General features: G+C 40.1%; 1 protein-coding gene across 1 annotated transcript in view; it reads right to left on the minus strand.

The window, feature by feature from the left end:
- The window catches only part of LOC108883868 (probable G-protein coupled receptor 158), a 61,347-nt gene that overhangs the window by 12,831 nt on the left and 20,519 nt on the right, over window positions 1-27,997 (minus strand). Inside the window, exons 3-7 of the mRNA XM_018677417.2 lie at window positions 22,464-22,566; window positions 19,206-19,417; window positions 17,318-17,386; window positions 8,152-8,261; window positions 6,763-7,001 (exon numbers count right to left, since the gene is read on the minus strand). Of these exons, the coding sequence (XP_018532933.1) occupies window positions 6,763-7,001; window positions 8,152-8,261; window positions 17,318-17,386; window positions 19,206-19,417; window positions 22,464-22,566 (733 nt within the window). The remainder of the gene's footprint in view (window positions 1-6,762; window positions 7,002-8,151; window positions 8,262-17,317; window positions 17,387-19,205; window positions 19,418-22,463; window positions 22,567-27,997) is intronic.

Consider the following 27,997-nt stretch of genomic DNA (forward strand, 5'->3'; position numbering starts at 1 on the left):
ATCATTTAGCATAAAATGTCTTCTGTGGAGCTAGCATTTGTCTTTTGACTTAACAAATTTACCAACTCACCTTTAAACATTTAAGTAATAGTTCACCATTTAGGGCAGAGACACACATTTTCTTTCTTGGTTAAATGTGTCGCTTAGTTAATAACAAAGCTGGGGCTGGGAGGTGCTTAGCTTAGCCTGGCATAAAGAGAGGAAGCACGGGGAGAAAAAAAAAAACATCTAGCATCTCTTAAGTTATGAATTTAAAAATTGGTTGTCCTTTGCTTAATCCAAACAAACACAAATGTGAAAATGCAAAATTGTGGTTTTGGGGGTCTCCAGAGACAATGGCACACCTAGCAACCAGACTGTATCTAATAGAATTTGGAATCCCCTTAAAAGTAAAATTTATTCTTAGTTCTCTGTTTGTACAAAGATTAAACAAACAAGATTCAATGTGTTAAATAGTGAGCGTTACAGGAGTTTGTACATAGATTTTTTTTTTTTTTTAACCTTTAGACAGACCCTGGTTGTTTCATCACATTTCCACTCTTTATGCTAAGCTAGGCTAATCAGCTCCTGCTCACTACTCAATGGACAGACATGAAAGTTGTATCAATTATCATCTCACGCTCAAAAAAATCCTAAAATGTATTTTTCCCAATGTTGAACTATTCGTTTGAGAACTGATTTATTAATCATATATTGACATGATACCACATTTACATGCATGCTAATATTTCACTGTTACTGCTGATATTATTCAGGTTTTTAGAGCGCTCTTTGGACATTTACACAGCAAATTCAGAATATGCATTTCAGTTGAGATTTTTATGGCAGTTTAGAACACGTGACCTCTTGCCTGTTTATGGTTATCTCTATGTGTTGCATTAGTGGAACATTCATTTTCATTAGCTATGCAAACAGTTTAGTAGGACTATTGTCTCTCGGGAAAAGGGCACAAACCTGACTATTCAGTGCATGTAGATGAAGTGAGTGACAGTGCTGACTGCAATAATGCAGCTTCAAATTTAGCAGTCCCTAATTTAGCAAGAATTCCCTGCGTTTGAAGTGTTTCCTCCAAGTGAGGCAGCTGCTTCCTCGACAGTGTGTTGACACATCCCTGATATTGTCTGATCTCACCAAGGTCACACAGCCTGACTGCAAATTATAGGGAAGATGTATTTAAAACGCTGGCTGTCTGCACAGTTATCAACATATTTCAGAGGATATACTAAGGTATACGTGCCCAGACAGCTCATTATCATCTAAATTGTCAGTGTAATGAAATTTTAAAGAACATCAGTTGCAAAAATCAATAGTAATTATTTTGAATGTGATGAAGAGGATTCCTTTAGGGTTGCTGCATTTTGAAGGTTTGAATTTATGTCTTGGAGTAGTCTAATGCATCTTGTACTTGCTGCTCTCTGGTGTAGAATGAAAAGATGGTGCTTCTTTTACGGATAGTAGAAAAAATAATATGTTTGCACATAAAGCACATTTTCAGTTATAATGTAATATATATGAAAATTCCAATCCAATCCACACAAGTTTGTTGTTTTCTTTGCAGACAGCAAATAGCACCAAGAGCTGTTCAAAAAACTGTGTTGGCATATGAGTCTGTAAAGTCGTTACAGTAATTACAGTTCATTAATATTCATGAATAGGCCTCGTCTATAAATCATCACTGATTACATGGTACTTAGCCTCTGAATTGGGATGCACGGAGAGCTGCTTGCAAGAGGGGAAGGATAACAATTCCAGCTAATGCAGATTAATTGTGGATTCAAAGTAATTGTTTGTTGACATTATCGATACTGTTTTGCATCAGCTCTGTTTTTCTCCGCATTTCAGGACAAAATAGGATAATTTATTCATTTTTAGACAGACATGTGTTCCCTTGTCAACATTATGACAAAACAAGCAAACACGGCGAAAAGCAATTAGATAAATTTTCACAAACATGACATGCACCATGGTTTGTGCATTGTTAAAAATCCTTCATGGGGTGCTTCCTGTCCTTCACCAAAGCCTCAGCACATCAGCATGTTCTCACTGGCTGTCAGAGCGAACAGTGGGGCTTCCTCATTTTCTGTCTTGTCTAGTATACACACAGAAATGCACGCACACATACAGATCCAGACACACAGTCCAAGGGATTGCTGTGCTCCACGTGTTTCAGTCCATTTAAAGTGCTGTGTCACATGTGCACACTTCCTCTGAAGATGCTTCTGTTCTTCTGTCTCCAGAGTGTCCTTAGCTGTCCTCCCTTCACCAGCTCTCTTCCTCTTAAGTTTCCTCTCTCCTCAGCTGGTGGAAAACTCTCCTTGCATCATTGCCCACATCCCTACAAGCTTCATACTTCACAGGCCCCTTTCTTCTTCTTCCCTGCCACTCCTATCTCTCTCTCTGTCTGCCTGAGTTTTCAGAAGCAGACCAAGCATTTCTCAGGGATCCATCCTTTCCCTCTTTCCAAACAGGATTAGTATCCTCTGCTGTCAGATTGGCTTCAGTGAGGTGCCCATCACTGCCTCCTGCCTCAAGAATCTGTCATTAGTAAGTGACTATAATGCACACTGTCTGAGTCTTGAGGTATACTTGAAGAATAGAACCTACAACTTCTTAACAATCCAATCAGTCTTTCTACTTGTTGGTCATTATTATAAATTCTGGTCATTTTAGGAACTGCATGAAAATTTTAAGTCAAGAAGATCTGATTAGAAAAAGGGAGGGGTTGAGTTCAGTTCAGTTCAGTTTCTTTCGCTTATCCAGAATCGGGTCATAGTGGTAACAGGCTGAGCAGGGCATTCCAGACGTCCCTCTCCCTGGCAACGTTTTCCAGCTCTTTCTGGGGAATTCCGAGGTGTTCCCAGGCCAGAAGAGATATGTAGTCCTTCCATCTCATTCTGGGTCTGCCCCAGGGTCTCCTCCCAGTTGGGCGTGCCAGGAACAGTTCCAAAGGAAGCCTCCCAGGAGGAATCCTAACCAGATGCCCGAACCACCTCAACTGGCTCCCTTCGATGCGAAGGAGCAGGGGCTCCCTCCGAATGTCCATGCTTCTCATCCTATCTCTAAGGCTAAGCCCAGACACCCCCCGGAGGAAACTCATTTCAGCCGCCTGTATCCGCAATCTCGTTCTTTCGGTAACTACCCAGATCCTGTGACCATAGATGAACTGGTAAATTGAGAGCTTTGCCTTCCGACTCAGCTCTAACTGTGGACGCTGCACCAATCCACCTGTCAATTTCACGCCCCATCCTCCCCTCACTCGTGAACAAGACCTCGAGATATTTAAACTCCTTCATTTGAGGGAGAAACTCTCCCCCTACCCGGAGGGCACAATCCCCGCTGCTTCACACTGGGCAGCAAACCGCCGTGCTGATGGTCCTGGTCTGATGAAGCCAACAGAACCACGTCATCTGCAAAAAACAGAGACGCGATTCTGAGGTTCCCATACCAGACACACTCCTCACTTCGGCTGCGCCTTGAGATCCTGTACATGTATGCCATGAACAGGACTGAAGACAAGGGACAGCCTTGGTGCAGTCCAACACCCACTGGGAATGCGTTTCACTTTGTGCTGAGAATGCATACACAGCACTCACTTTGGTTGTACAAGGACCGGATGGCTTGCATCAGCTGCCCTGGTACCCCATACTCCCTGTGCCACTGAAGAGCCATGTCAGCCATGACAGCCCCACATTGTCCAGAGCCTGGAGCCAGGAAGGGTTGAGTATTTTTATTTTTGCTTAAGAGTTGGTGGTGTGATTGTTTTCAGAAAGCAGAGGGTGGTTGTCCAAAAAGGCCTCTTGTGTGCGCCATGGACCATAATGATGAGTTTTACCTTATTTAGAGGACAATAATCATGTCTCTGTATTGGAGCTTCATTTTTCACCTGATGATTAACAGGGAGCTGGTACAAAAAAAACAACACAGTAGACGTGTTGTCTATCTTTATAGTTGGTAGGAACTGAGTATTATCACCCTTGCTCTGTTCACTTTTGGCACATTTGGCAATTACTCCCACTCCTCATTTGCAATTTGGGCTACATAAAAAAGGATTTTTCCATTAAAATATTAAGCTTGAAATTAGGGTCAAGTTGAGATATTAGGGGGGAGCATGACACAGTTTTTTCAAAGTCAAGTCAAACATTAATAACCCTGCATGCCAAGTCAAAATTAAAGTTCACTCATCCTCGCCAGGCAAGTAATTTTTGTACAGTCCCTAAGGGGCAGCTACAAGTGAAAATTGATAATGTTAGGGATAACTCAATAAAAAAACTAATTCTTAGAGTCCAGTTCATTTACATTTTATGAGTGGCTTGGTTAGAAATATATATAATTTATGAGCTATGGATGAATGTGAATCAAAAGAGGGGGAAACTTAATGTGGCAAGAGCAGAAGTTAAGATTAGATATGTAGCAAAGCACTCATACTGACACTGACACTCATGGTGAAGCTGTAGTAGAAAAAAATAACAGATACAAATTCAAAACACATCATTAAAACAACTAATTTAACTTCAGTTTGATTAACAAACCCTACAGATTGTGTTGAATAGCCTGCTATTATGTGTAGATTTGCTTCCACATGTTTTATGATGTTCCATACTACATTACACCATTTTACTCTGTGATAGATTATTGCCTAGTTAAAACTTGATAGGCTCGTCATCTGGAGGGTCCTTGGAGACAATGCTTATGGAAAAGGCCTATATAAATAAATGAGACATTTCAGGATAGCTTCTGCCCTCTTGAGATATTCTGCTTTCTGCTTACTGTAAGAGAAGGGCACTGTTTATTAGAGCCTTCCATTGTTACCCCGACATGTAGTACCATTCATTAAACTGTTTGTGTGGGCAAAGTTAAATCAAACAATAAACCAAATCATTCACAACTGCATCTATTTAACCTCAAGTTCAGAGCAGAGGTTTTTCAAAAATGCTGCTTCAAAGTTAGATCACTAAATAAACAGACCTATTAAAGCACTTAAAGCACAAGAAAAAACAAAGGTCAAAAACTCAAATGAAAATAAATCACAACAATAAGTTTCTAACATGCTTATAACAATCAGTCAATGATGCCTTTTAGCAGGCAGCATGTGTTTTTGAGCACTTTATTATTTGCTTAAAGAGGTAGCTCTATTTACCTCCAATAAGAAGCACACCAAAGCAGAGAAGTTTTTCACATTTAGACAAGCTTCACATGGCCTGTACCTGTTTATTTCTGTCTGATATCACCGACAATAGATGCATTGTGCTTTAGACTCACTGGATATTTCAAAATACAGTTTAACAGGCTCAAACAGTCCCCTGTATTTGTGTGGAAATTATTTGCTGTCAGTACCATCAGCTCCCATAAAGCACAGGAGCAGACTGCACTGCCCACAATAGATGAGTAGCCAGTGGTGCAGTTTTACTATTGAAACTCAATTCAGTGAGGCTGGAGAGTGTCTTTTTGCTAACTGTGACCATCAGTTTCTGAACCATAGCAGACTGTTTACCTTTTGAGCACACTGGTACAGGGGTCTCGGGACTTTAAAGTATTATTCCTTATAAATGTGTTTTCAGAGATGCCACCAGTCCCATTAGAGAAGGCTGCAAAATAGACTTTCTCAAGAGTATCAGGAAAAAGAACTTCTTTATTTTTCTATGCATTTTCATGTAGTCTGTTTTAAATAAACTGTTCAAATTAATATTAAAAGAACTCCAGGGAATATGAGGCATATCTAAACAAGTTAATACTGAAAGTCCAGCCTCACCTCGCTTCCTCTGTCAACCCAACCAGTCGAGGCAGACGGCCGCCCACCCAGAGTCTGGTTCTGCTCAAGGTTTCTACCTGTTAAAAGGGAGTTTTTCCTCTTCACTGTCGCCATTGTTGGGTCTCTGTAAATAATGTCAGACTTGACCTGAAGACACTCCAGTGCTTTAACTTCATACTTTGCTGCAGTGATTCAGAAGTGTACTTTGGCCCGTTATAATACAATTTGATATTACCTCAGGCTGTGGTTATAGGTGCAATGGAACACACTCTTGACCACACTCTCAAAGTAAAACTGAAGCTTTCAAACAGACAGAAGCAGTGAAACACCTCTTTACAACTTGGCGTTAAAAGCACACTGTGAAGTTTTCTAGTATAAAAAACCAGCCAACCAAACAAACAAACAAAAAACTATGAGCTATGTTTACATTCAGTCAGACCAAAACAAAAGTATCCTCACAAAATGTGCAAATATGATTTTTACAACACTTTGAATCCTGCACTTTCTACTTGCTAGCAGTCTTCTTCACTATCTTTGTTGTCATTGCTACAAATGTTTGTTAGCTTGTTACTTCTACCTGTAGAGTGGAGAAATAATGCAAAGCCATCGGCAGGAATGTGTACTGTGTCACTAGCTCCCTTGTTCCTTTACTCACAACATTGCTCCATAGCACTACCAACTCTGCAGTGCATCCTTTCAGTTACAGAGTACAAGATAGCACTTGAAGCAGTTTTTAGGAATGAGTAGATTTCAAGAACAACCAAAATGTTCCAATGTTCCACTAGTGTTGCCAAACAATTTTCCACCTCACCCTGCCAGCAGCTTTTTCCAAAAGTAAAGTTTCTAAACTAAATTTAATCTTAAGCCTTACCCAAGCAGCCTAGACCCAATCTATAAGCCCAAAAGCTCCTTACAGTTAAGTGGTAAGTGGCATCAAACTTTCCTCATTCTGGATGATTTCTTGTCCTGTGGACATCACTACACACTGGGCACATGTAAACATGCACACTTACCGACAGCCATCATGTAGTCCCATCGGTCCAGCAGGCACATGCTGAACTGCAGTCCCTCTGGGGTGAGGCCCGCGGTGATCAGAGCTCGACTCAGCTCGGGGTTCTGGCACACAGCGGACGTCCAGGCCACCAGGAACCACAGCACCACCAGCACAATCACTGCCAGCAGCCGCAGCACGCGCCAGCTGGTCATGTAAGGCGTCCTCTGGGCTGTGCGGGACAGGAACACCTTTAACACCCTGGGAGAAGGAAAAGGGGAAGAAGAAATAATAGCCTGAATACTAGAGACTGCTGGGTGAAATCATTGCGAGCAGTAGAGGTTAATAAGAGATTCTCTCCCTGCCATTGACACCTCACACTCCCGACTGTTGCTTTCATTAACATGTGCACTTGAATTAAGAGGAGCAGGGAGAAAAGAGGCTGTTGGTTAAATATATTTGGCTTAATTAATGATGTAATATCTCTTGTGCTGCAGAAATAAAGAGTTTAGACTGTAGAGCAACAGAGGGAAGTAGTGTGTCTGAGAAAAGGACAGGAACATACGTAGATTTTGGTGTGGAGGTGGTTGGACAGTTTATTTGAAAGTTGCAATATTTGTGGCCTTCACTACATGCACACAAGACAATAGCGCCTTTGTAAAGGGAATTAAAAAGGCAGCACATCAGCTAGAGTAGTTGTGGTAACATTAAGTGATCTGATGCTGGAGAACTGGAGCTATGTGAAGAGGAAGATACTCCAGACATACAGAGAAGTAGTCAGTTCTCCGTTTACTGTGCTCATCTGCCTTCTTTTCGCTCAGACTGTGACAAATCTATCTCATCTCTGATATATTCAGTGGGACTGGGCTGTAAGAGCTTGCCCCCGGGGGCACACTTCACACCCAGCGAGCTTGGGAAAAAAAAATCTAATTGGTAATTTTGCCAAGGGAACTCTTCAGCCAGCCTTTGACCCCCTTCTCCCATCTCGGCTAACACTCGCTCGGAGCTGAAGAGCGAGAAGTGTGTATGTGTGTGTGTTTTTGAATAGATACTTCAGCAGGCAGACGCAGATAGTCTGGACCTGATGTGAAATTCAAATGTGCTTACTGGAAAGACTGCATGCATATGTGTGTGTACGCACAAGTGTGCAGACTGAGAGGGGGCTGAATTATTGAGACTGAGAAAGGCTAATTCATGGGGCAAGTTAATATGAGGAGAGGGCATAGGAGAGAGGAGAGGAGAGGAGAGAAAGAGAGGAGAGGATCTCCTGTTTTTAATTCTATCTTTAAGTTTATAACCCTCACTTTAGTTTATTAAAGAGAGAAATAATTCAGTGCAAGGGGATACAACATGCAAAAATTACCACTCTTTTTAGTCCAGTGCTTTTAGTTTTTATTTTAGTTTCCAGTACCTGTACAGTTTGAGGACGATGGTGCCGTACATGATGGCGAAACCAAGGAGGCGAACCCACCTCAGAAGGATACATCGAAACGCACTGGGATGGAAGTACAGGATCATCGCCTGCAGAGTGGTACAGCAGTGTTAGTGTTCACACAAACACACACACACACACGCACACACACACTCCAGGACACATTGATTATGTTACACTTTCTTTATTTTCTTGTTAAGAGGGGAATCACACACATCCTCTCCTGTCATTTCCCTCTCAGATTCACACAGGAGGAATCAGAAATGAAAATGAGGTGAGTGCAGCATGTGAGAAGCAGAGCTGGAGGCAGATTAGGCCACGCAGATATCTCACGCACACCTCCACAGCTCTCTCTGACATCTCTGCTGTATGTTGTTCATATGTCAGCTGCCAGAACACATTAGAAATGAAAGTTTGAAGGGTTGGTTTCCATATCTCAGCAGTGATATTTAACAACCTTGTTTTTCCATATGTGCATATGTGTGACTAAACCTGTGTATTTGCATGTTGATTTGTACTTGTCCATGCATGGACATGAACATGTGTTTCTCTGCACAGGTGCAGATGAGGTTGTTGTTTCTGACTCTCTGCCTGATTTGCCGTAGAACAGAGAATTTCCCAGTGGCTGATAAAATGTCAGCCTATCATTTTCTGCCTGGTGTGAGGTTTATTTGCACCTATTACTGTTAAAGAGGAGGCTGCGACGGAGACTGAAGCAACAAGTCTCACATACCGAGTTGTAAAGACCACAGCTTCCATTTGCACGTCTGTTACATCTGTGTTTAATTTCATCAGTGTGTATCTCAGTGGGAACACCACACATCAAATCTCCGGTGGCCTGAGTGAAGCTGAACATCTGGTACAGTGACTCTGAGCTCATTTTCACTGAAGCCAATACCTGCTTCACTCACTGAGTGGGTACACACACCCCATACTGTTTAAGCACTACTCTTGCTGTTTGAATGTGCTCAAGCTTTAACTCAGATGATTACAGCCTGCTGAAAACCTTATTTGAATCGCATGATTGCAACTGGAGGTCACCTAATTGATGATAAATATTATGACACAAATGTATAGTGTAAGAGGTATACAAGTCATAATCAGAACTTTAATTAAAAACATACAGATATATAAAAAAAAGAAAGGTTATGGCTTTCAAAAGTGGTGGCCAGGAGTTAAAGGAGTTGGCCACTGAAGGGCAGCACATCAAGCTGTAAAACACAACTTTGATATATTATACCTCATAATGTTGACGTGGTTTGTTTAGACATCAAGCAAATATGCAGAGCAGCATCAGCATTCATTTGAAGGTGTTGTTCCTACATTCAAACACAAACCATTGGATCATACCAGCAGCAGACATACTCGATCTTCACTTTCATGGTAACAGTAATATGATTGGTTGGTTTTAGTCACCAAAACTACTTGGTTAGGTTTAGGAAAAGATTATGGTTTGAGTTAAAATAAGTACTTTGTGAAGATTAGAGTTCCACATGGGGAACAGGACTCTTTTGCTGCTAAAGGTTCTGCTGTATGCACCAGTTAGTTGCTAAGTTTGCCCGCCTTTAATTCGGTACTGGGCATGTAGCATACAGTGGGTTTTTAGTGCATCATAATAACAGCAGCGAGACTGAACCAAATCAGCAAAGTTGTGGGCTGTAAAACCAAAGCAATGAGCTAACTGACACCAAAAGTTCAGTAGTGCTGCAGAGTTGGTAATGACATGCATTCATATGATCCATTGTTGATATAAAAATACTTTTTTTTTCAAGTTACTGACTTTCCTTGTGTATACACTGAAAGGGTTATTGCTCACTGTGATTGTTCCCATAAGATGTCTTCCTCATGTAAGAGATGGTGATAAAATCCAGTCCTAATTTTGCTCCTAAATACATTCCAAAGTTTATCTGTAGTTAATATGAGGCCTCAGCTGTCTGAGATAGACCAGTTATATTCCAGAGTATAGTCTGTTTAGTAAATGTACTCCTTCTCCTTCCATGGACAGCACAATTTTTCACGCAGAATGATCAGTTTACAGCAACCAATAACTCTCTTTCTATACCTTTAGACCTGTAAGCTCTGGATATACAGTATAACACTGTGTTTGTGGGATAACCTCACCTATATTGTGTTTTTTTTTTTTTTTTTTTTTTGTTTTTTTTAGCCCTGTGATGGAATGCTGATCTGTCCAGGGTGCATGCTGCAGTAGGATCAAACTCTCAATTACCAGCACAGAATAAAGGGTTAACCACTGAGAAGATGGATCTATGAAGTCATGTCTTGATTCTAATCCATACTATACTGTATATAACAGTAAATAATGTCCAGGTGTGGGAGGTTGTCACTGTTAGTTACAGGTGCAGTGCAAGAGCATCCCCAAGGAGCACAGCCATTGATTTATTCCTGCTCTTACGATGTCTTGGCATTCAAGAGGCAGCAGCTATCCAGTGTAATTAGGCTTAAGAAACAACAGCACCTGTAACCTCTTTTCCTGAGAAAAGAAGCAGAACATCTGTGGCAAACTCAACTAAACAACCAGCCAACCCTGAGGCTGTGAGAGTCTGGCTATGGGGTGTGCTGAAAGAAAAGAGAACCTAATGTGGGAATACGAATAAAAATATTCACTCTGTGTTGGGAGTATGGTACAAAGATGCAATGATGAAATGACAAAAAAAAAAAAAATCTAATCTGACAACTTCTCATACAGGTATTGAGGAAGTTACAAGTAGAGTCCCAAGATTACACAAGGTGTGTTACTTGCCTTTTATCATCATGACTCAGCCATGTTTGTCCTATAATTTAATACAGTCTCAAATCTGACTAAATGTATTTGACCCATTCTGCCAAAATGTCCCTCAGTGTACAGTTAAACTGTTATAATATCTTTATGTTCAGCCTTCAGTCTGTCCAGTCTCAGTTTAGCTTTGGTGTACAAACACATCTCTCACCTTATGATTAAGAATGTGACACACAGAATCAAACCACAGAGCAGCAGCAGCACTTTCCCTCCATCCACAATCCTCATCAAGACCTTGCACTGCCAAAGTCTGTCATTGGTATGCTGGTCATGAGAGACTGGGGAGCCAAGTCCATTTTATACCCAAGAACAGGAATTATAGCCGTTCCTTTTTAATGCTCCACTACCAGCTTTGAGTCACCGTTGCAGCTCAGGATCTGATGAATTACTTTGTATATGGAAGACAGACAGGTATGGATTAAAAGAAAGAGTTTTATTTTATGGATCCATTTCAAAAAGAAATTGCTACCAAAAGTTAATCCCTTCATATTTCTAACAAAGACAAATTTTCAACATTACAGTGGTTTTATGGAAGACAGCCTTAACAGGACTCATAACTTTCATACCAATAACTTTAAAACCGACGGGAATGGTTGAACATTTGTGGAAATGTTATTATTCACTGTTTTTTCAAAGAGTTAGATGAGAAGATTGATATCAGTTTTCATGTCTCTGTGATAAGTATGGAGCTTGAAGTTTAAACCAGTCTCTGTTACATATTGTTTTTTCATTTGGTACAGAAACAGACATGGGTTAGGCTACGTGCTAAAACTATTTCTTGGCGAACAACAGTTGGGTGGACTGACTGTGCAGTTTCCAGAGCCATGTTGTTTAGTGACCAATGCCAACACCCGTGACCACAGACTGCGCTTAACAATCAACACTGGAGACACTGCACATAATATCTGTAAAGAAAGTGAATAGGTGTATTTCCCACACTGTTTACCTGTTCCTTTTTTTTATTATCTACATCCATTTGATTTTGTGAAGAACAAGCTGTAAACAACACAGCATTGACAAATATCAACCTTGTAAAGTTGATATGGTGTGTTAGCAAACAGAGAATTACAAACAGACATGGATTGTGTTTTAGCTGCATGACTAATGGAAGTCCAATATTCACTTCTCTTTTTGGCTCTGATTTGTTTTTCACTCCTCCTGATGGAAAAAACTGTCTCTTTAGCTCCTTTATGTTCACCAGGTAGTCATTAACTTTGTGTGTCTTTGTCCCTTTGTACAGGGTCATCTGAGTCATTAATAATGTAAAAATACTGATTAGAGCAGCTATGCATTATGGGTTTTTGTTTGTTTTTCTTTATTGGCTTTGATTAAATTAAGAAATGTATAGATAACTGATTTGATCCCAGACTGTCTGTATCAATAAAGAGGCCTAACTGTTCTATTTAACGCAATAGTCTGATTTAAGTAACTGCAATATGCTTCCACTGTGTTCCTGTGAAGCAACTTGAATCAGAAAATTTCAACTCATAGTGCTAAATCAAATAATAATGTAGATCAGAGACAGAAAGAGAACAAATGTAAGCAACCCGTAGGAGTGCAACAATTCACCAGACACTTGTTTTTTCTTGCAAACTCTGCTTGTTTCAAAGTCTCGCCTCCTTTTGTCCTCCACCCTCTCATGTCTCTCTCTCTCTCTCTCATGCTAACCCGTGGTTAGGATTAGCACCTTCCTGGCACCTTTGTGTCTTTGCCTCCCGAGAAACATCCAGCCTTCCAGCTCTCCTGTCTACATGTTGGACCAAAATAATAAATCACCTCTGCAAATAAGAGGTATAATTAGGCCACGCTGTTTCTTACACCCACGTACACAAGATGCAAATCCGTGCACAAATGCACATGCATACACAAGAAAAATGTGAAGCTGTAAATCCACTTAAACACACTCATAATCCATCCTCCATCCTGCCTGTACACACATACCAACATACACAGAGACTTGCCGACACATACAGTGTCACACCCCTCCTGCAGTGCTGTCCATGTGGACTACAGAGTCACAGGGGACAGCGCCACGCTTGTATTGCTCAGTAGAGAAGGTAGCCCCCCTGGTTTGCATCCAACCTCCCATGCCTCCTCCATCAATTAATCAGCAGAAGTATTTTTAAAACAAGTTGTGCTAGAACTTGATGGACTGTTTAAAAATGCATCGAGCACCAGAGAGGAGCAGCTGCACCAAGCTTACAGTAGCTGAGGAGGCTTGTGGTGGGAGCAGAAAAAAAATGAAACAGCAGCAGCAACAACAAACGTTAAGGCTGCGGGAGAGGAGACAGACACAAAGGTGAGAACACACAGAGGGGGTAATGAAAGGAAAACATGGGAGGAGGGGGGTGGCGGGAAAAAGGTAGAAGCAGGCAGGAAAGGTGCTAAGAAATGCAGGAAAAAAGACTGTGACTGCAAAGAGACCCATGAGTGTATCCAAGTGCGTGCGAACATAAGAGAGTGACAGGATATTTTTGGGGAGCTATTTTTGGTACCTTGGGGTGAATGGGGGTGAGGGTGGATGGACAGATGCAAAATCAAATCCATGCTGAGCACCGCAGCAGAAATATACACAAGGTGTGGTCACATAAGGATAAGCCCACAATACCTGCAGCCCTTTATCTGCTGCAACAGAATGATTAGGCTTTCCATTCTAATGCAAATGTCCCGCACATGGTAACACTCCAGTAACTTCAGAATAACAATAAAACCTTTATCCCAAGAGTCAGTCGAGCGCTCTGAAGCTCTTTCTTCTCGAAAGATTTTGTTTTGTGTTTTGCTTTTTCTTTCTGTTTTAAAATGGCTAACATCCAGCCATCAGACTTTGTGTTTGAGGAGAGCAGTGGCTGACTGTTGGCAGTCTGTCCAAGTATTTGAAGGGAGCGAAATTCCCCGGTTACATCAGATCTCCCTGCTACATGGCACTCAGGTTTCTTCCATCTGTTTCCCTGCTAAAGATGGGCCTCTGACGCGGCACTCCAGGTGCACTGTGGGCTGTGTGCACAAGTGTAAATACACACGTATACAATGCACACTGGCATCCACCCACATGGACCCGCTCACACATTGAGACAGCACAAAGGCTGGCAAAGGCACACACACACACACAATGAGACAAACTCATACTGTGCGTGGACACCAACTGTGATGTCCAACTCTCTCCTACTATCCAGACAATGATCAGAAGTACAGTACTATACAACTGAAAAGGTAGTAAGCAGGGTTTATTGTCTTATTTACATAGTAAATTATCTATTAGGAACACAGGTATATTTGTTTTGTTTTGTGAAAGGAAAGTCACATGACAAGGGCAGCACAGTAGTGCAGTGGTCAGCACTGTCGCCTCACAGTAAGAAGGTTCCAGGATTGAACCCCAGTTTGCATGTTCTCCCTGTGCCTGTGTGGGTTCTCTCCTGGTACTCCAGCTTCCTCCCTCAGTCCAAAGACATGCATGTTAGTTTAAGTGGTGACTCTAAATTTCCTGTAGGTGTGAGTGTGAGAGTGAATGGTTGTTTGCCTCTATATGTCAGCCCTGTGATGGACTGGTGATCCATTCAGGGTGTACCCTGCCTCACGCCAAATGTCCGCTGGGATTGGCTCCAGCCCACCTTAGGGATAAACGGTATAGATAATGGATGGATGGAGTCGCATGACATAAATAAATGACCTATTATGACATAACACAAATCTGAGAAGAAACATTGTTGACAATAAATACACAAGTAAATGAGAGAAAGTGCCATCATTGTAAGACAAGACAAACAGCAGAACAGAGACAGAGTGAATAATGCCAAATGGAAGGAAGGAGAATCTTCTAGTCTGGGCAAAGGAACAGTTTGCTGATATTAATGACAAGTACTGGTTAATGTGGGGTGCTGGGGTGAGACTTAAATTAATCAAACATAAATTAACTACATATTGCAAAAATAATTATGCAATAAAAATTGTTTACTCGTACTACGCGCCTGGTAGTCATGTTTGGTCAGACCTGGTAAAACATGTTTTATCAGATTCTGACTCATAACGATGTTGACTACAGGTCAGTAATTTCTGCTGCTGCTTATTTAGGTCAGAAGGAAAAAGTCTAATTACTTAACAAGCTTGAAAAGAGATAAATGAGGAAACCAAATGATCACATAAAGGGACTCAGTGTTACTTTGCAGAGTATTGCATAAAGCAACTGTATTTGCTCTGGTTAGACTTAAAAGAAGATATTTAGTGGTCAGTGATAAGGCAGGTGAAATACTAGCAATGAGGCTAATACAAGTAGAATCCAAACATTTAATCCCAAATATATATGATTGCAACAGACATCTAATAAATCATTGTTTGAAAAGTTTTTATAGAAAATAATTTTAATTCAGCATTAGTATATGTATATTTACCATTGGTGAGAGATGCATCAGTATTTTCCCTTTCTCACAACATTATCATATCATAATGTCTCAATCAATGCCTGTCAGCGTGTGAACAACTGTCATGTCAAAAATATCAACAATCATATGCAGATGAGTAACATCAGACCTCTTAGTCTTAAATTATTTACTTAAACACTTGAACATAAAAAAACCTGAATCAAACACAAGTGATTCTTGAAAGCGTGGTTCCCTCATTGACCCATTTTGACCAAACAGGATTTGTAAAATGCCGTTATGCCTAAAGCAACATGAGAGGGCTCTTTAAGCACCGCACAGAGCTGTTTTGCTTGGTAATGCTATCACTACTAATGCTGAAAAAGCATTTGATAGGATCAAATCTGGCTTTTATACATATATATATATATATATATATATATATATATATATTATAGTAGATTATGCCATTTTACTATAAGCCACTCCACTTGGCTGTGTCAAGGCAAATTAAATCGTATCTTCTCCCTTTGAGCTAACTAGACAGAAAAGGCAAAGACCCTTGGCATGAGCTATCAGAGCTATATATGGGCATGATTTCAAAAGAAGTCTCTATGCAGATGATATATTATTAACTCTTTCAAACCCAGCGTACTCAATGCCACATCTACTTAAGCTCATAAATGAGTTTTGGTTACTCAAGTTATGCAAAGTCAAATAACCCTGTATGACTTTTCCAGCACATCTTACTACAACCCAGACAGTGTGGAAGAAAGTACAACAAAGATACACAAACAGTGTGTGGCTGGCAGCTGGATATGGCTGGAACAAGCAATTGTTGGTGAGAGTAAGAAAGAATATCCTTGTCATCAATAAAGGTCAATACAAACCTTCAGAACCCAATTAATTAGTTGCGTGTCTGTGTGTGTATGTGTGTGTGTGTGTGTGTGTGTGTGTGTGTGTGTGTGTGTGTGTGTGTGTGTGTGTGTGTGTGTGAAATAGCAAAGATAATGCAAAATAAATGTGGATTGGTGTTGCCATCATGCCTGTTATAGTAGAAGCCATATATTCACTCTTATTAATAAGCAGTAGAAAAATCATAATGTCAGTAATTTGGGCTAAATTGCAAAGAATGAGATTAATGAGCTTAAAACTAATTTGGACCTCAATGATTTGTGTTCTGTGCAATATTTACAGCTGAAATCTATACAATAGAAACTCATGTCTCAATGTACTACATTGGTCTCAGATAATGATACAGAAAATAAATTGAAAGAGGCTGTAACATATAGAGAAACAGTATTCATTTAAATATATTTATATATCTCTCTCTTAGTTAAAGTTCAGGTAAATTACAGTTGGAAAATGATCTCAGAAAACATTTACCACCAGAACAGAGGGACATTATAATGCAACATAAAAATTACACATTACACGTTTCAGATGTAAACTTAAATAGATGAAGACTAGATATATGTTGTATTCTCAGTATTAACTGTGAATGTAAATGTATCACTATGCCTGGAAGTGTGTTTGTTGGGAGGTAAAGTGCATGGAATGAAATCTGCAGAAACACAAGGACTTTGCAGGTCTAATAGTGATGGAACACGCAGCCTCAGTCCCTCAGGGAGTTTACAGAGATAATGGCTTAAATGGACCATGGACACTTATAAAAGACTGAAACGAGACATTTAGTTTAAGAGGTGATTTGTACTGTCCAATATGCAAAGCCAGTACAATGAATAGAAACCAGAATCTTGAAGACAAGAAGAATGGATTGTGATGTCAGGAGCTCTTAAGCAAATATATCTCTTTCTTTTTGTCTGCAATCTTTCTCTCTCTCTCTCTCTCCCTCTCTCTCTCTCTCTCTCTCTCTCTCTCTCTCTCTCTCTGTGTGTGTGTGTGTGTGTGTACTTGGTCAGAAAAAACAGGATTGAGAATTCTAACATTAATGAGAAAAAGCAAAAACTGAAGAAGCAGTAGTCTGACTACTTACTGGGAAGTAAAGCAGTAAAGCCCCAAACAAGATGGCTTCCAGCAGGATGAGACCAGATGTGCGGATGCTCTGTTAATGGAGAAACAACAGACAAACCATCAGTCTATCAATCAATCAGCGTCACTCAGTGACAGGGAGAGGGTGATTTATTTATCAGTTGTAATGTCACACATGGCACATACAGAGGGACAGCGATGGCTGACTCTTCAAATCCTGCTGCTGTAACGTTAACATTACTGTTTAAATTACTGTGAGAAGCTGTAGCTCCATTTTACATGTTATTGCGGGCAAATGCAAATAATAAATTTGTGCCTCTTTCAAAGCCAAACAAACACAAAGAGGAGTTGAATATATATTTTCCTAATGTGTTTTTGCCTTAACGCCAAAACAAAAAAATATGAGTGACGACAGTTCTTTTCTGCCTTGGATTTAATTACCCACAAAACCACCTAGAAGATTTCTTATGTGTTTTATGTAAATTCAAAGGGCTCCAGGGACATTTCTTGTGAACTGAGAAAATGTGGGAGAGTCTGAGGCAACAGCACAAATGTCTATAAATAGCACACAGGGAAAGATTCAACTCAACTTTGCCTGAGGACTGGTTGTAATTATCCTACACCGTGAGGATCTCATATTTATTTCACTTTATTCTATTAGCAGAGCGTGTATTATGCAACGACTTTGCTGTGAATTTGTGAGGATTCAAGCAGGGCTCAGGTAAATGTGTGGTAGGTGGAATTCACTGTACATGCATTAAAGAAATTTAACAAAGGATAATAAAATGAAGTGGATTCTCTTTAGTTTGGCTCAGATCAATAAAGGTATCCTCTGTAATGCAGATAGTATGAAATGGTTTGGAACAAGGATATGCAGCAAATAAATAACAGACTTTCTACTCATCTGAGTTACAAACTGAAATCAAGCACAGAGTATAACTCAACAGAGCACTTTAGACCACAAACTCTGTATGAAATAGACCTGCTTAATTTGGGGCAGTTATCTAAGTATGCTTTCATTTATTGTGTGAGTGTCTAAAGGCATTGTATCTCTCCATCTCTAATGTTTGGGTAAATATGTTGGATTTAGGATTGACTATAAAGACTTTTGGCAGTGTGGTTTTATGAAATTCCTTGACCTCTGACCTTTCAACTTATTCTATTCAAAAGTAGCATAGTGCATATTTTTGAAAAACTGACATTTCCAGCTACTGTTACTAAGCAATTCAAAGAGCACTTTGGGGATTCAGTGTTGCACTTCCATCACGACTGAGAGGAAGGTTTTAAAAAACTATGGCCAAACTTGAAGCAGCAAAGGCTGAGACTTTTACTCCTTAGTATGAGTCAAGTGTTGGATCCTACAGTTCCAATAATGCAACTCAATAGTTGCTCAGTAAGTATATTCATATCTCATGTTATAACAAAATATAAATATACTTACTGAGCCGAACACAAGTAGTCTAGTAAAGTAATATGATACTAAAGGGAGTGAATAACGTCCTTTACACAAACACAGCCCATCAGTGTTACTTGTGACTGTGTTCATGTGCATGGTCAAAGCTGAAGAAAAATGGACTGCGAGTCTGGACTGGAAGTGAATGCCTAAATCTAATGTGATTGCATCTTTAGTCCTTATTTATCTGGAAGATGCCCAAACCTTCAAATGCTATGTCTTCATTTTCAAATGGAATAAAAATTACAGCCTCCAAACCGAGGCTCAGAGAGGCCCCTGAAGACGTCATCACACTTCCTGACAAAATCCCTTCCTCCAGCGCCATAGAGGACATTATGTAACTCACAGTCACATGCTTAATAATGTATTCTTGATGTGTAAATGTGTGCATTTTGCATCTAATACTCCTCCACAGTGACCCCTGACCCCACCCCCTCACCTTGTTCCTCCTGAAGTGGTAGACTACCACCATGCTGGCCAGATCCAGCACTATACACAGACCCTGGAAGGAGGCCACAGCGAGCCGCAGAGCGCTGTCCTCCTGCACCAGACAGGGCGTGTCGTCCTGGCAGTAGGGGCAGCCCTCGCGGCACGGCAGGCACTTGCTCGACACGTCAGAGGTCTCGTCTCTGTGAGAGCCCTGCTCCTTACCTGAGGACATTAGATGACGATCAGATATATAACTGTGGGTACGCTGTATCTAATCACAACTCAGAACACAGATCTGATTTACTGTAGTGTTTTCTTGGATTATCACTGTAATTAATTTGCGTTTAGCTGTCACACACTGACTTCTTATTGAATGCTCAGTTAATCAATTTGAAGGAGTAGAAATCATCAATCCAATAAATCACAAAGCCTCGGGGGTGATAATTACACGAATACAGCCTTTAATTAAGTAGATGAGGGAATAATGAAGGAGAGGGGGATAAAATATTGTGACACTGCTCACTTCATCACTCCAGTCTGCCTAATTGTTGTTATATCAGCATGTGGCATGCTTGGATGTGGTTTATCACATTTCTCCCTGGATTACTTTTTCCAGAATCTCATTTGAGAGTGTTTGCATTTGGCATCGTGACTGGATGTGTCTCTTTCTAAGGAAGCACCTTTGAAAACCTGAATTTAATCAGTTACATGAAAAGAAACAGGCGATTCTGGAAAATATCATTTCTTCATTTGACGACGTGTTCGCTGTAGCAGGATTTGGAATCAATCTGTGTGTCTAAATCCTCCATTTTTCACCACACACACACTATGCAGCTCCTCCAGAAAATGATGCTTGATAAACATGTAATTCCTCTGTAAGTCCCAGACCTCATACAGTATGCAAACACTGTTAAAGTTGCACAATGTTTCAGCAGAGCGTTATTGCAAGAGAATGCAGGGAGTACTGGGGTAATAGTTATTTATGAATTGACTGGTAAATGTTGATGCTAAGGACTTTATCAGGCAATCATGCAGTCACTGATGTATGAAATGATCCATACTGGTTTTATTTTTCCAACAAAATGACTTATTACTCCCACCCCCACCCCACTGTCTTTTGCCTTTTTTGCTGTAAATCCCAGTGACTTTAGAGGAAGAATATTATACAGATCTCATTCACTGTTTATCTAGTCTGCTTATTTTATATTCATGCATTCACTCACATTCACAGTGGGAGTTTAATAAGGATGTTGTTAGCCATCTGTGTGATTATCCGTGGGTCAAAACTGCTCTGCTTATGACAGCATCTGTTCTTTGATTTGACTTTTGATGGTCGGATCATCGTCACAGTGAATGGAGAGATGATGGAAAGAAAGAGGAAAGGAAGAGAAATCCCACTGAAGTTTCCATCCCTCCACTCAGTTTCACACATCTAGTGTGAGGCTGGGTGCTCGCAGTAATTCCACACCTCTCTGTTTGGGGTCAGCTGTCACACGCAGGCATCTCCTCCCACCCATCAGACAACTGTTTGTCAGTGATTGCTGGTCTTTAAAGCCGCTGCTGGTTTTTTGTTCTGATGTGTTTTTGTGCACAATCTCAATCTCATCATATTAATGGATAATCGCAGCTATCAAGAGATCACCAGAAAAACATAGACTATGACATTCATATAAAATGTCACGTTTCATGAGGTTTGACTGCACATTCCCAAATAATTTATTTGTTATTGCAGGCTGTGTTCTTCTCTTCCTATCTTTTCTCCCCTTTGATATCTGTCCTTTTGGCCTGTTGCTAGGGAACAATAGGAAATCTGTTTCCAGTCTGGTCTGTTTTCGGGGGGATGCCTGAGGAATAAGAGACAGGTTCCAGGAGGGAGAATTGGGGTTGCCAGCTATTGCGACCCAGTCTGAGCCGCAGTGATTTTTAATGACGGGGTCTGCATGGGGGTTTGGAAGATGAGTCTCTTCACAGGCTGAGCGATGTGACTACAGGCCTCATCACGCTGCATTACAATAAAGCTCCAGCTTAGCATATCATCCCCCTTGGGGTGCTGTATTGTTAGAGTCAGGGATGAAAACCACCGCAGTTGCCTGATTATCTCGCTCATCAGGGCCAAGCTTTCTGCCCGAGGACACTGCAGCGCTTTCCGTCAAGGTGTCAGAATACAGACATTCAAATCCAAAGCACGAGCAGGGAGGTAAAGTTGTGGGTATACTTGAAATCCACAAGGCTGAAAGGAAGAAAATCAGGGGGGAAAAGGTCCAAAGCAAAGCTGTGTGTACATGTTTAAATTTTAGTTGAAATTATTATTATTCATTGAGACTGTCACACCAGACTAAAAATAAGAAATGGAAATTTTTGAGTGAGCTCTGTAGGACAGACAATATCAACTGATCTTAGTTACTGACTGTACTAAGAGAAGTAACTGAGTGATCGCCAAAGACAAGAGACGTGTTATTGGCAAACCAGATTATTTTGTGGGTTCACAGGTTGGGTTAATATTTACACCTCTGCTCTTTGTTTGGTTCAGGAAGGTTCATGTGTAGCAACTCCAGAAAAAACACTGTGTGAAAAACAGTTTAAAAATATAACATTAATGAAGAACTCTAACCACAGACCTTAAGGGACATGTTAAAGCCAATAAGATTTTAATCTCATTTTTTGTTAATAATAGTTTAAACAACTTTAGCCTGTAACACATGAACAATGCTATGTCATTTAGAAATGAGAGACCTGCTTTACGTATACTTGTGAAATCAAAGACTCACTGTTTCAAAAATGACAGAAGAATTTGAAGTGGTAAATCTTCCATTATATTCTGTTTGATAATGGAAAGCTTGACAGGTCTAGCAACAGTAACTACAGTAACAATGGAGAGGTGAGGCTCATAAATCTGTCAATTAATGTGTGACTAAACCTTCAAGTTTATTCCACCAAGACGTTTTCTCTGTCTACGTAGCCGAATTACAATCCAACAGGTCTGTGATCCAGATGCCACCTGTGGCTCCCACTAGAGCTCAGAATAGAAAGTAGATTTCCACACTAAGAACAGACGAAAGCTTCAGGTTTCATAACCTTGCAAGCCCCAGGATACCCGTTCAAAGACATAACAAGAATTTCAAGCAAAATGTGTGGCTGTCAACTGAAAAAAGAGGTTGTTTTTTTTCTCCTATAAAACTTCAAAGCTTGCTTCTGAAAGACTCAAAGTTTTGATTTGACAGCTCACTGCAATATGTATTTTTATATCACAAAGGGATTTGTAACCTACTTTTAAAGCCATTGAGCGCCACTCGGCGCGGATGGTAGAATCCTCTCCTGCACTGGCACTTGTACTTGTCCAACACAAATCCATGGCCAACAATGGGAGTGCACTGGGGAAAAAAGATCAGAAACAGAGAGATTAGAGAGATTAATGCAAAAAAGCTGTCTTCACCTGTTTTGTTTGTAACCAACAAGAATATATCAAAGGAAGTAGTTACATGGAGGCAAAAGTTAGAATCTGTGGAAGAAATTACGTGATTGTGAAACAACAAGATGGAGGGGGATGATGGACCAACATGGTGACTCAGCTGAAGCAGCTCTGTGCTTCTTGAATCCAAAAGTAAGTGGGAGTAAAATGATGATATGTCAGAATCAAATAACACAGGACACAGCAACAACATAATCTGACAGAAATGTGATCAGATAATTAGCTTTTCTTGTACATATTTAACAGAATTGCTTTAATTTAGCTGACCAAAAGCTGGCATTATAATACCAAGTGATATTATAGTAGATCGCATCACAGACATAGATGTAAATCTGAAATAATCAGCTAATGAATTAGCTGACTATGGAAATCAGCAACAATCTTGATAACTGTTCATTCATTTAAAGCAACAGTATTTAACTTTTTAAAAATATATTTTTTAGTTTAAATAGGCTCCAAAATATATTGTAATGTGGAGAAGTGTTGTCAAAGGTCTCTGTGACCAAGACTCATTGAACAGCCTGGCAGTGGTACAGACACATTCCTTTCCAAAGTTTTTGAGTGAGCCCTGTCCTTAATCAGAGAGGGCCAAACCCAGGGGTGGGAGCTCATGGCTGTAAATCAAAACATGAGGACACCTCTGATCCACTACTCCTCTTGCTTTCAGCAAGTGTTTGCTGCTGGAAGATGTCACTATGGTTGACTCACAGGTTAGCAAGCTCTTGAGCCCTGCATGAGCTGAGATGATGTGAGGCAGGTGAAGGGCTTGACGAAGTGTAACAGAGCAGGGAACATGCTAGCACTAGCTTGATTTCCAGAAAATGCATATTATTCACTGGTATTGCAAGATTTGGTTGGTTATTATATTAAATCTAATATCTTAAGAAGTCACCTTAGGCTTCGGAATAACCACTTAATCAAGAAGATAATCTTCAGATTAATCGATAAAGAAAACATTTGTTAGGTACAGTAATAAAGAAATCCAAATATGTCATCCACAAATGAAAATCAACCAGGATAGATGTCGGTAAACATTTCTGGCTCCACAATGTGCTCCAACAAGTATACTGAGTAAATGTGTAATCAAGTGTTGGAGCTTCCTAATATTTGTATTTTGTAAGAAAATTATTGTCAAGATCTGGATGATTCAAGACACCTGACAGTGGGATTAGTAGCTAACCAACAGAGAATGCTGTAACATTTACAATGCAAAAGACTTCACATAAGCAGCAGTGGTTTATACTCTCTTCATCTGTTATTGAAATCAAAGAATTTTAATATTATCCAGGGTCCCAAGAGTTAAGATGGCTATCACAGAATAAAATACAGTTCTTATGTTTTTTCACTGCCGGCTGATGATTACACTCCTTCTGAGGCCGGCTGCAGTTTTTGGTCTCAGTTAATGAACTTGTTTCAATCATGTTATTGAGTCTCCTACATCATCTACATGCTCGTCTGCAATGTGAAGCAGCAGATGCCCCAGTTCTAAACATGCCTGGTGTCAGGGGAAATCACAGGGTTTTGCCAAGTAACAGCCAAACTAATTAATACCTAAATTAAGAATTAAGGGTTGTTTGCAGAATTTAAGTGCGCCTGCATAATTCCAGCTTGCATTGATAACTTTGGGAGCTACATGGGCTTACAGACCATCTGGAGCGAAAAACACACTCAGTGACACACACGCACAGGCACGACAGTATGGTTACACTCATGTGAATGCACATATCCTTGTGCTAAAATACAGCTGCAATAAATTTGACATGAATGTTCATAAATAGTGTATTGCATTGCATGCTTACAGTAAAACCAGCATCGTCTGTGGCAGCCTCTGTGGAGAGCAGCAGGGCTATGTTTATACTTCATGAATCAGTGACAGTCTATTTTTTATTTTTCTGAAACTGTTCAAAATACAATAATTACACATTTTGGGACACATGCTTATTTGCTTTCCTGCTGAGAGTTTGATGGGAAAACCGGTATGATGCTGATGTTTGTGTATGGAACTAGAGCCAGGAGGCGTTTAGCTTAGCTTAGCATAAAGAGTGAAGAAATTCAAAACTGCACTTTAGCAGCTCTGTTTGTTATCACACCTTGCCGTTTTTACTTTTCTGTTTCTAGTGTTTCCCCTATGCTTTCATTTAATCTGCACACTTTAGTTTTAAAGCTTTGAGCTTTAAAGGTGTTAACCCTAACCCTGCATCCATTCTTCATGCTAAGCTAAGCTAATCACTTCCTGACTGCATACTTACCACACAAACATAAGAGTGGTACTGAGCCTTTCATCTAACTTCTCAGCATGAAAGCAAATAAGTGAATTTCCCAAAACGTCAAAATATTTCTTTAACAGCAGAGTGAGATTGTTTTTTAAGGAACTGCTCATCTTTTCTGCTGCAACAGAGAAAATGTTACAGAGCTAGGCTTTGATGTAAAGTTTAATTCAGCTTATAGTAGATGACATTTGAGAACATTAAGGGATATAAATCCAGCATACAGTAAAACAGTTTCACTGGCACTCTTCTTCAACAACATGTTATTTTGGATAATATTTATTTTGTAGTTTTGTTCTTTTTTTTTTTTTTTTTTTCTGGAAGAGCTCAGCATACTAAAGCTGCCGGCTGAACTTCTGCACAGATAGTTGATTTTCAAAGCTGACAAACAGCCCCAAATCTCTAAACTGGAAAACAGCAGCAAGAGGGATGGGGTAGCGGGTATAAACGCCTGAACTGAAGTGCAAATGGCTGACAGAATAAACACATACAGTAAATCATTGCTTTAGAGAGAGACGAGCAGGCCTGGGAGTTATGATACGTTTCCTCTTTTTGGAAGAAAGAATGTGAGCTTCACACCTTTGAGACTTCACCTCTTCTTGTTTTTTTTCATGCTTTTCTGTTGAGGTATTGACTGACTGAAGTTTGCAGTTGCTGCTCCGAAATGTGAACTGTGTCAGACGGGGATCCTTTAAGCTATTTTGGGTTTAACTATAAAAAATTGAACAGCCAAAAACCAGGAGAGAAACTACAAGCAGAAACGGAATGCACAAGATTTCTGTAACATTTTTGGGGGTTTCAGCCTTTTTGTCTCAATACTTCTCAATCCTTCTCAAATCTTTCTGCATCTTTATTTTCATCTCCTTTATGTAATGAGGGAAATTCAAGGAAAATGTTCTTTATCTGAATGAATACCATTAGTACTGTACAATAAGTCTATTTCCTGTAAGAAATTGGTCCTGCATACCATAGCAAGAGTAGATATGTGACGAAAACTTTATGCAAGGCTTTGAAACATTTTGTGATATCCATGACTGTATCAGCATACAGTACAAACCAAATGCTAACTAAATGTTAACATCAGCATGCTAACATGCTCACAACGACAATGCTAACATGCTGATGCTCAGCAGGTAACGTTTACCCTGTTTGCTATCTAGTTTAACATGGTAGCGTGCTACCATTTGCTAATTAGCACCAAACACAAAGTAGAGCTTCCCATAGTGGTGTGAGGGGAAAAGTTATGGGATCATAAAAGTCAGTGGGATTCATCCTCTGGGAACCACAAATATCTTTACAAAATTCCAATCCAATTCATTCAATAGTGAAATATTTCAATCTGAACCAAAGCAGTGGATCAAAGGAGAGACACTGCCTTCCCTAGAGCCTCAGCTAAAAATAGGCAGAGCATATTCACTACATTTATGTAAATTAAGCAAATTCTCACATTGCATATGGTGACTTCTCTCTCCACAGGAAGTCCTGAATAGAAAAACCAAATATAACTGCTACAAAAACAGGAGCAAGTGTGAGGAACAAACAAATCTGGGCATGCATATAATAAGTGTTCAGCTTCTCACCAGGTTAATAAATGATGTCATGTGATGAAATAAGTTGAAATGTCCAGAAAATCACAGCAGATATGAATGTTGCTGTTAGAACAAACAACATGACGCTTTAAGTACCTAAATCTTACAATAGTAACTTTTTAAATCAAATTACATCATTTGCATCCAAACTCTCTAATTTGTTAAATCACAATATACAGACAAAAGCCACAGCAAGCTGCAGCCCATCTCCTGCTGCAGCAAATCTTTGTATGTGTGTGTTGGCCTGTGTGTCTTCGCTCTCTGGAGATAAGCATATCTGTGAAATTAAAGTCCACAAAACACAGGAAGGGGCACTGGTTTGAACTGGAGACAATTTTGGTCTCTGTTTTTTGTTCCTCCAAAACTAAAATGAACCTGGGGCTTGGCCAGGATGTTTCTACCTCTCTGACTGGAGAAGCAGGTGGTGAGTTGAGGACTGAGCCTCCCTGGGGCCTCTGAATAGTTGGAGTCCAACTTTTGAAACTTTCAACATCTGCCGAGCAGAAAAGATACAAGATAGATAGATAGATAGATAGATAGATAGATAGATAAATAGATAGATAGATAGATAGATAGATAGATAGATAGATAGATAGATAGATAGATAGATAGATAGATAGACATAAAACACAAATATACAAATTGTAGAACTGCTAGACCACAACCAACAATGTACACTCACTCCAGCTACAAACATACACCACCAGCATTTGTTATGAACTTATTTTCTGCTTACGCCAAAGGAAGCAGAGACTCATTAAGATAAGACATACCCTGGGACACTGAGGTGGGCAAGAATGAAACATGATGCTTATTTCAGGCTTTTATTGGGCTCTGTGCATCAGAATTGTTGCGTTTATTAAGCCTGCCTGTGCTATCACAGCACAAGCACTTTTTAGTTCCCAAGTGCATTTTAGGGCACAGTGAATAAATACCTGAGCATGTTTGGTTTGAATATTCTCACTAATTCTAGCCTAGTGTGAGATGAGTATTATTTATGTTTCAGGGTAGGGGGAAAAACAAAATGTAACATAATATCAATCAGTCAATACAGAGTACACACACAGGAACCGCCTGCACTTATATATCTCTTTGAACCAGTTTGAGTACAGACACTATGAGTGTAACATAGGAAACATGTCACACAGGAGATTGACATGAACCATCCAAAATGGAGTAATATCACCCAGCACCTCTGAACTGCCTCACGAGCACTGCCATATGTTGTTTATCACCAGTGTTGCTTTTTCCTCTGCAGCATCTAAAAGCAGGGAGTTTAACAGTGCCAAGGCCAGCCTCGTTTTTCCTCAGCCCCCATGAAAGGGCTATGAAACGGCTGTTTGACTTGTCTCAGTTTGATGGATCACCTTCATCAGACCGCAGACTGAAAGTGAGAAAGAATTTTATAATTGCGCCTTACTTTGGATGCAGTGTGGGCTTTTAATTCCACTTTTTTATAACACTTGGCAAACAGGGT

The sequence above is a fragment of the Lates calcarifer genome, linkage group LG4 (assembly GCF_001640805.2).
Source record: "Lates calcarifer isolate ASB-BC8 linkage group LG4, TLL_Latcal_v3, whole genome shotgun sequence".
NCBI lineage: Eukaryota > Metazoa > Chordata > Actinopteri > Centropomidae > Lates > Lates calcarifer.